Source organism: Sciurus vulgaris (genome assembly GCF_902686455.1).
Source record: "Sciurus vulgaris genome assembly, chromosome: 3".
Taxonomy (NCBI): Eukaryota; Metazoa; Chordata; class Mammalia; order Rodentia; family Sciuridae; genus Sciurus; species Sciurus vulgaris.
This window is the reverse complement of record NC_136463.1, coordinates 53,914,039-53,924,468: the sequence shown is the minus strand read 5'-3', so window position 1 is coordinate 53,924,468 and position 10,430 is coordinate 53,914,039. Positions and strand designations below refer to the sequence as shown.

Sequence of the window (10,430 nt, the reverse complement as noted above, 5' to 3'; positions counted from 1 at the left end):
GAGAAAAAAAAAAAAAAAAAAAAAAAAAAAAGATTTGGAAAATGATGAAGTGCCTCCACAAATTCTTTTCATTCCTTCTGGTCAGAATTTGTGGCTTCCCTACTTGGCCGCCATCACAACTGGCTCAGGGCAAGTGGCGACCCCATTCAGGTGCTCTCCACAACTCACTTCTCCTTTCTGGTTTTTGTTCCTTGCTCCCTAAACAGGCTTCCACTGCACCCATCTCTCCCAAATCTTCATGATGTGGTTGGCCTTTGTAATTCTGAATATGGTAACAAACTTCTCCACATAGATTTTAAAAATTACTTCTAGGGCTGGGGTGTGGCTCAGTGGTAGAGCGCTTGCCCAGCACATGTGAGCCACAGGGTTACATCCTCAGCACCACATAAAAATAAATAAAATAATAGCATTGTGTCCATTTACAACTAAAAAAATTTTTAAAATTACCTCTTTATCTGGCCAGGTCATGCATTCACTTAGCCAATATCATCAAACATATTAAATGGTTCATGGTGAAAGCAAGAGTGGTCCATCGCGTCCCTTCCTCCTGCCTAGGCCTGCTGCACAGAGGAAAGTCTTTGTTAGTGACTGCTTTTAGTATTTGTTTTCTTAATTTTAAGTAATATGCAGGTACTGCTCTTTTTTCATTTTTCCATTTTAGAGATTATCTGTTGACTTTCTAATATGCAAAGCACAAGTGATTTTTTTTCTAAGCACGCGCGCACACACAGAGTGGTTTTGAGAAGCCCCCAAACTTGCAGGCAGTGTCAGAGGTGAGGGCGGTTTTGTGTGGGGGCTATTTCCTCTAACTGTACAGTTGGCCTAAATGTTTGCAGTTGACATTGAAAGTGGGATTGACTCTAACTCACTGTAACATGTGGTTTGGAAAAAGAGGAAAGATGAGAGGGTGAGGGTTGTTAAACTTTTTATTCTAGTTACCCATGTTATAGAACTGCATGTAACTCCACTGTGATCAGCAACTGAAGGAAAAAGTTATAAACAGAATTTAAATGATGAATCTAACCCCTGAGTATTTGGCATACTAAGTATATATGAAAAGGCAAAGTAATAAGAAACAAGCAAATATATAATCTCTTGGTTATTATTTTCTGTAAATAGTTAAAATGAAGAGAGAGTGTTGGGGCAGATCTTACTGGGCCAAGGTTGGATTCTGGCTAGTCTGAGGTATAACTGCTAGTCTCAACAGAGTTGCTACAGATAGTAAAAATTCTGCTGAAACAACAGGTAAGAAAGAAAGACTGATTTATAAGAGTATGAGGAAAGAGAAAAGGAGAGTCAAAGGACTCATTAAATGGTTCTTAAGAAGTGGTATGAATGAAGCAGACATTGCTGGGCATGGTGGTGCACACCTGCAATCCCAGAGACTAGGGAGGCTGAGGCAGGAGCTTCTAAGTTCAAGGCCAGCCTCAGCTAATTAGCAATGTCCTAAGCAACTTAGCAAGACTCTGTCTCAAAATAAAAACTAAAAGGACTGGGGATGTGGCTCAGTGGATAAGCACCCCTGGGTTCAACCCCCAGTACAGAAAGAAAGAAAAGAAAAAAGAAAAAGAAAAAGAAAGAGAGAGAGAGAGAGAGAGACAGAGAGAGAGAGAGAGAGAGAGAGAGAGAGAGAGAGAGAGAGAGAGAGAGAGAGAGAGAGAGAGAGAAAGAAAAAAAGAAAGAAAGAAAGAAAGAGAAGGAGGGAGGGAGGGGGCTAGGGGTATAGCTCACTGGTGAAATGCTTGCCTTCATATGCAAGACCAATGGTTCAGTCCCTAGTACCACCGAAATAAATAAATAAAGCAAGCAAGCAAACCTTTTTAAAAAATATTTTTTAGTTGTAGATGGACACAATACCTTTATTTTATTTATTTATTTTTATGTCGTGTTGAAGGTCAAAGCCAGTGCCTCACACGTGCTAGGCAAGTGCTCTAATACTGAACCACAATCTCAGCCCCAGCAAGTAGATCTTGATGGAGTCACAACACAGGTCTTAATGAAGTCTTCTTGGAAGTTGGGTGGACCAATGGGAGTCCCTGCTGGTCTCCTAACTTTGAGGGGCCCTAAACAAATCTGCCTAATTTATCCTGCTCTTAAGCAATTTGAAAAGTCAGAATATAAAGATTATAATTGACCTTGAATTGTCTGAGACTTGACCCCACATTCTAAATAAGATAAGGACTTTTGAAGAGCCTCAGTCCCTTAGCCTGACCCTGGTTGGGGACCCAAGACCATACATACACCAATAGGTAAAATGGTTAGGGAATGGAGAAGAGACATTTCTGGGACTCCTGAACATGGAAATCCACATACTATGGTTCCAAAACCTGTTGGTGAGTCCTAACGGTGCTGTAGTTATATTTGGAGAATATGGAAATACGATAGTTCATGGGATTAAGGTGAAAGTTTGAATGAAAATTGAAATGCTTGAACAGACTTTATGTGAAGTGATTTTGTCTCCTTTTCTTGATGGTATTATGGAGATGGTGGTGCCTGTCTGGGATATAGTTCCCCTACCTAGCATTGTACATCAGAAGGCCCTTCTGTCAATATTGACTGATCATACTAAATGGCATGACCAATAAAATTTCCTAAGCCCACATAGATTGTTAATCTGAAACAGTATAGAATGCTTGGTGAACAAAGAGATTACTACTTTAACAACCCATTGGAAGCTGGAGTACTGGTGTGGACCATAGACCTGTGAAGGGCAGATTTGGGCTATGGCAAAAGCACTAACCGGCAATGACCACTGGGATTTTGAACCAGAAACTTTCCATTTGAGAGACAATTGCTAGCTTGCTTTTTGGCATTAATTGAAACTGCCTCTATGATTGAAGGACATGATCTTGAAACTTGAAATACCCATGTCTTGGGTGCCGTTAGGGAAATGTTGTAATAGGAAAGAAAGTGCTCAGAATAGTTACACCACAAAATGCAAATGGTTTATACAGGAACACACCACCAGGGGAGTGCAAGCAGTTACCCAAGAGCAGTTATGCTCTTCCCCCCAAGGGTCAACTTTAGAACCATCTGATTCTGTTGGATCTAATGACCACTTGATCCATTTAAGCAATGCCTTGTGAACAGCTCTTTATTGACCAACAAAAATCTTCTTGATTTATGGATGGGAGTTCGAAGGTGAACAGATAGTACTTTGTTTGGAAGATCATCACTTTGATTAAAGAATGCAAAAACCAATCAGCTCAGTGAACCAAATTGCATGCCATCTGGCCCTATGCTTGGGTTTGAACTTTTACCAATTCATAGGTAATGGTTAATGGTCTAGCCATAGGGTCAGGCAGAAAGACAATGGAAAGTGGACCGTGAAAGGGGATCCTCATGAGAAGCAAGGCACAATGGAAATTCCTATGGAAATATAAGGACAATATTAAAGTAGGACATGTCAATGTTCATCAGAAGAACCTCCTTCCAGGACTGGAGGGTAATTGGAATATGCAGTAGATTTCTAGTGTGCTTGCTTAAGATGGTCACCTGGGTCCACAAAATGAATGGCCATGGGAGAACTATAGCAAAGCAGAGATGGCCTGTATCTAGACAGACTCATGTACTCTCTCAGGCACAAAATGTCAACAAGAATGGTCTGTCTATGATAAGAGAGACAGAGACAGCTGAGAACTATTGGGGAAGTCTGCATATAGCTGGCAAATTGGATGATGCCAGTAGCCCTGGGAGCTTATAAATGGGTCCCAAACAGAAAAGACACTCACTCTGGACTAGGCTTTGCATGCCTGGTGGTAAATGCAAATGCTTAAAATACCACAAAAAGACCAAAATAGAAAATACCACACTAATTTAGACTGTCAAGTCACATTTCTTCAGACCAAGGGACACACTTTCATTCTCAGAGTAATGGTTTGATAGTGTTTTGTTGTTGTTGTTGTTGTTGTTGTTGTTGTTTTGTTTTTTTGTGTGTATCCTAGGGATTGAACCCAGGGGCACTTAACCACTGAACCATATCCCCAGCCCTTTTTATATTTTATTTTGAGACAGGGTCTCACTAAATTGCTTAGGGCCTTGCTAAATTGCCGAGGCTGGCTTTGAACCTATGATCTTCCTGCCTCACCCTCCCAAGCAGCTGGGATTGCAGGTGTGCACCACTGTGCCCAACTTGACAGGAATTAGAATGAACAATTGAAGCATTTGTTGTCTAAAATGAGGGGAGATAAAAGCATGGAAGTCTGATACTCCTTTGTGAGTGTGTGCTCACCTTCAATATGAGGCCAAGGAATGGATTCTTCTGCTTCTTTGGGGGGCTTGGGGGAAGGGTGGGGTGGGATGTTGACACAATTACCCAATTCTTTCCCACCTCACTTTACTTTCTTTTTCCTACCTGAGGAAGTGGTCTTCAGACTAGGACTGCAGCTGTGGGTGCCAGAAACAGGAATGATTCCAAAGTGAGAATCTGCAACTGTCCTTTAAACCATAAAGGTTTAAAACCCAGAATTCCAAAGGGCTCAATGAGGGGGAGTATGTCTTTTGGGGGGTGGGTACTGGGAATTGAACCCAAGAATGCTTTACCATGGAGCCACATCCCAAACCTTTTTTTTTTTTTAATACAGGGTCTCACTAAATTGCTTAGGGCCTTGCTAAAGTAGTTGAGACTGACTTTGAACTTGTGATCCTTCTGCTTCAGCCTCCTGTATTGCTGGAATTACAGGTGCTCCCCACTGCACCCGGTGGTGGATTGTGTCTTTATCCATCTGGCAAAATTAGGGATAATAGTGACTATAACTGTTGTCTATTGTTCAAGGTGGCCATCTATTTCTGTCCTTGCCTTAATTATGCTGAAGTGAACTGAGGTGAACTGAGAGGGTCACATGCTAGAATAATAGAGCCAATGGCATTCTGGATCAACACAACTGAGAAACTTACTGTTTCTTTCAAAAGTGGAAAAGTTTGGATATAAATGGAGAGAAGAAATGAGAGCTGGTTGCCGAAAAATGAAGAAATGGGCATGGAATGAGGGACATCAAATACTCCATCGATGCCTCACAAAGGGCTCAGAGTAAGCGATGCCTTTGTCTCTTAGCTCAATTATATAGGAGACTTGAAAGGGTGAAGCCAAATGTTGCCAATATCAGTGCTGCTTTTTAGAACCCGTTGAAGCCAAATGGAAGTCTGGAAACCTGAATGGCACTCTTATGGTAGATCATATGGTGTGGACTTGACTCAGTGACTGAGTACAGTTTGAGTAACATGCCAGTATCTCTTGAGTATCATTTGAAGCCATGCCATACAATCATAGCTTCCCTGTTGCTAAAAATTGTTTCAGCTATTTTTCAGGACTCAGTTTCAGAGACCTAGGACCTGACCATAAATGACTTTGAGAGCCTGGTAGAACCAAAAATAGCCAAGGAGTGGAATCTGAGAAAGGAGAACAGGGTTGCATAGATCTAGATTAGAAGCAAGAGGTCCTGTCAACGATTTCAGAATTATCCACAAATTCTCCCTATTTCAGCATACTGGGTGCAGACATTCCACCAAGGCTCCAGATTACAACCAATCAAGCTCTCTATTTGCCCTTACCCCAGGCTACTTAAATTCCCTTTACTACTGGCCCAACAATTGATCAGGGGGCAGATTTGAGCTTGCCTCCTGTTTTCTTGTTAGTCAACTTACAACAAAACTTTCTGCAAGAAGCAATGCCATGATATGATCTTCTTTGCACCTTGAGCAGCAAGCCCTTGCTCAGCAACAATTTTTCAAGTTATATCTACTGTCACTTTTTTTTGAAACTCTTTGATCTAGTAATTTTATTTATAGAAATGTCTAAGAGCAGTCCTTGGCGAGTTCGCACCTGAGTCCGGTCCATCCGCGCGCCCCAGGCCTCGCGCCGCCCGGCCGTCCAGTGGCTTCCGGAGCCCCACTCCCTCCACCGAGCCTTCGGCGAGTCCCGGAACAACCCCGCGCCCCTCTTATCGGCGCGCGCGCAACATGGCGCCCCCTCAGGTCCTCGCGTTCGGACTCCTGCTCGCCGCCGCGACGGCCGCGGCTCAGAAAGAATGTCTCTGTGAAAACTATAAGCTGACCACAGACTGCTTTATGAATGAAAATGATGAATGCCAGTGTACATCCATTGGTACAAAAAATACTATCATTTGTTCCAAACTGGCTTCCAAATGTTTGGTGATGAAGGCAGAAATGACTTACTCTAAGTCTGGGAGAAGAGTGAAACCTGAAGGGGCAATCCAGGACAATGATGGGCTTTATGACCCTGACTGTGACGAGAAAGGGCTCTTTAAAGCCAAGCAGTGCAATGGCACTGCCACATGCTGGTGCATGAACGCTGCAGGGGTCCGAAGAACTGATAAGGACACTGAAATAACCTGCTCTGAACGAGTGAGGACCTTCAGGATCACCATTGAATTAAAACACAAAGCAAGGGAAAAACCTTACAATACTCAAAGTTTGCAGACTGCACTTCAGGAAATGATGTCCACTCGTTATCTGCTGGATCCAAAATTTATCACAAATATTCTGTATGAGGATTATGTTATCATTATTGATCTGGTGCAAAATTCTTCTCAGAAAACTCAAAATGATGTGGACATAGCTGATGTGGCTTATTATTTTGAAAAAGATGTAAAAGGGCAATCCTTGTTCCGTACATCAAAAATAGACCTGAAAGTAGATGGGGAACAACTAGATCTGGATCCTGGTCAAACATTTATTTACTATCTTGATGAAAAACCCCCTGAATTTTCAATGCAGGGCCTAAAAGCTGGTATTATAGCTGTCATTGTGGTTGTGACAATAGCAGTTATTGCTGGTATTGTTGTGCTGGTTATTTCCAGGAGGAAAAAAACAGCAAAGTATGAGAAGGCTGAGATAAAAGAGATGGGTGAGATGCATAGGGAACTCAGTACATAACTACTGTAGTGTGAAGATTAACTACAAGAAAGGAAATTATCAAAGGAACTCGGATTACATATGAAGATGGAACAAAAAGGAAGACCTTTGAGGATTACTATTTTGTTTGTTAACATCATATATTTGTAATAATGAGCCCGTACTCACAATGTAAGCAGCTTGAAATTGGCATTACCAATCTTGAAATTTCACCAGTGTCTTATATGTGCAAATCTAATAATATAAAACCAGGAACTTTGGCTGCATAAAATTATTTATGCATAATATTGAAGAGTGTGCATTAAATATGCTTCCACAGTAGTGTTTGAATGACCACTGTCTCATTCATGATTGACGTTGCCTTTCCATTTACTTTAAGACTTGTACATAAAAACTTTTTTTATGAAGTGTGAAATAAAACATTTTGAATTTCCTAAAAAAAAAAAGTCTAAGAAACAGTAAATTTTTATTTATAAATATTAATTAAAATGTAATTTATATTAGAAAGGATACTGGGAATAAACTAATGATGGGGAATAATTAAACTCATTATAGTTTTTGAAGGGGCAGCACTTGGGATTGAACCCAAATGTACTTTACCACTGAGCTATACTCCCATCCCTTTTTTTCCCCATAGCTTTATTGAGGTAAAATTGAAGTACAATAAAATGCACATATTTGAAGTATGCAATTGGATCAGTTTTGACATGTATGTAACCAATACGATTAATATAAAATGCATTCTCATTACTTTTTTAAAAATTTTGAAATCATGCAGACTATGTTTCCTGCATGATTTATTTTTTATTTATATATATTTTTGGATACTGGAGGTTGAACTCAGGGCACTCAACCACTGAGCCACATCTCCAGTCCTATTTTGTATTTTATTTGGAGACAGGGTCTCACTGAGTTGCTTTGCATCTTGCTTGTTGCTGAGGCTGGCTTTGAATTAGCAATCCTCTTGCCTCAGCCTCCTGAGCTGCTGGAATTATAGGCATCCTCATGATTTATTACATTAGAAAGCAATCACCTTAAGATATATAGAACCTTACCCCCACATGTCAACTATTTCAAAATTAAATGGCACATTTAGAAATATCTCAGAGGTCAAGGAAGGAAGTACAAGAAAAGTAAATAAAAAGTGCTTGGATCTAAGCTATAATAAAAGCTTAAAATATCAGAATCTCTGGGATGAAACAGCACTCAAATGAACATTTATAACTTAAAGTACTTGTATCAGAAATAAGCTAGATTAACAATCAAATTATTTAGAAAGGAAAAAATAAAAGTAGGAGCAGAAATATATGAAAGAGAAGAAATAATATAGCTAAATTTTGATAAAATCAAACAAGTCTAATCAAGAATAAAGAACACAAAAATTAGCATCAATGGAAAGGGAGCTATCAAAATAAACCTACAGCTGCTAAAAATGTATTAAGGTAATATTACAATTGTAATAGCTTCTACTGCCACTTTGATTTTGTGCTAACATTAACCTTGTTACTAAGACTCAAACATCTTATGTAAATGGATTTTATGATGATACTAATACTGATAATCAAATGTATTGGAGAAATGATTGGCCTGGAGGAAAAATTGGATTTGGCTAACCATTAGCTAATTTCTATGCTATTACTCTTTAAGAAGCCCAAATCATGTGGAGACACTACACAGAAAAGTAGAGAGGTCTTTAATTGACTGTCACAGCTGAGCTGTCAGGAGGCAGCAGCAGTGGTTGCCAGCCATGTCTGTGAGCCATCCCAGAAGCCCCAGTCAGCATCATGTGGAGCAGAACTGCCCAGGTGACCACAGCACATTTACAGATCATGAAAGGAGAAATAGTTGTTGCTTTGTGCCACTCAATGTTGTGGTACTTTCTTTCCTAGCAATAAATAGACAAAACACCTGATATGTTCAAATCCCAAGGGCTTCCAGGATTCTGTTGAGTCTTGGTGCCCATACCTGCCTACCAGCACTTGGGATCATCTCTCTGCCTTGCTGAGTCAGTCACTGCCCATCCACCCTCTTCCCACTTTCCAGAATGCTCACTCCTTTTGTCTGCTCTTATTTCCTTCTCCATTCTTCTTATCCTTATGGATTTATGCCTTATTTTTATCCCTTTGTTGTGATTTTAGTGGCGTTTTGGGAGATGGGCAATAAATAGATCTGCTTAATCTGTTCTATTAAAAGTTTCTCCTGCGTTCTTATTTATAAAACATTCCCTCTCCTTCCTTCTTCATTGCTGATCTGACTCTCTTCAGAGGCAACTCTCAGGCTACACAAACCCCGGACTTGGGAGATCTGAGGTCAGCATCCTCTTCATCCTCCAGTAATTCTTTGAGGGGCATGCCATTCATCTCTTCCACCTGTGCCCCATCCTTGGGGACCACCACCATCCATTGTCCACGGACTGAAGAGCACACCTTCCCCCCTCCTCTTGTTTTTATTTATTTTATTTTATTTTTTGTGCTAAGGATGGAACCCAGGGCCTTTCCCATGCTTAGCAAGTGTTCTACATTTGAGCTAAACCGTCAGGTCTTTTTTTTTTTTTTTTTTTTTTTTTTTTTTTAAAGGAGTGCTTCTCCCTTCTTAACCCCCCAAGTAGCTGGGAGTACTGATGTGTGCTACCACACCCAGCTGGGCACATCCTCTTCTTCAGCTCTTGAGTTTCTCATTCTTGTGACTTCAATATCCCCATGATCAACCAGCCACTTTGGGGTGTCATCTCTTCTACCTCCATCAGTTACTCCCTCTAAGGACCAGCTCTAGCCTGGAGCTGCCCCACCTCTGAAGTTATAAGTTCAGACTGCCTGCTCATCATAAGGGCCTGGTGAGAGGTGTCTCCTATCTGAAACTAACCCTGAAATCCGTTTGTTCCATTTTCTCTCCCCCCGCCCCCACAATTGCCATCTACCTTGTGCCTCTTCCCTTTTTGCCACCTATTTCCAGAGGACTACCTTGCACTATTTTCCCCAGCTTCTAGTAGAAGAGCCTGGTTTTGTCTGTAGGTTTTCTCTCAACCCTTGTCATTTGGGTTAAACTGGATCCACCTTCAGCCCCTGAGATCCAGACATTGCCAATCTATCTCTTGCCTGTTGACAGAAGAGCTCTGGGGCAGTCACTTAACCAAAGTCAGGCCAAATAGAATCAAGATACTTAATTCTTATGTTTTTGTTGAAGTCATTAGGTAACTGGAGCCCCTGTTCTTGGATTTAAGTCTGAAAGGCCGGGAGACCAGAGTTGCTGCTGCCACTTTGTCACTGAGAGGAGGGCCTTTTGGACAATAAATCCCATCACAGAGGAGGGCAAAACCTAACTTACCTAGGGTTGTCTACACTTGAATCTGCTAACTTAAGTGTTCAGTTACCAGAACCCATTCAAGCTTTCTGCCTTAGCCTAGTTGGGCTTGTGGCTGTCAGTGAATTTATCAGATCATGCTTTGAAGTGTGTGGGGGGGAGGGGGCAGAAAAAAAGGCAAGAAACTGCTGGGCCTGGTGACTCACACCTGTTAATCTCAGCAATTTAGGCGGTTGAGGCAGGAGGACAAATTCAAG

At 41.1% G+C, this 10,430-nt stretch overlaps 1 protein-coding gene across 1 annotated transcript; it reads left to right on the top strand.

The window, feature by feature from the left end:
• Positions 1-5,805: 5,805 nt before the first annotated feature.
• On the top strand, positions 5,806-7,194 carry LOC306656292 (epithelial cell adhesion molecule-like). Its single transcript, XM_079131332.1, has one exon. The coding sequence runs from the start codon at positions 5,959-5,961 to the stop codon at positions 6,892-6,894; it is 936 nt and encodes a 311-aa protein (XP_078987458.1). The 5' UTR covers positions 5,806-5,958; the 3' UTR covers positions 6,895-7,194.
• Positions 7,195-10,430: the final 3,236 nt, after the last annotated feature.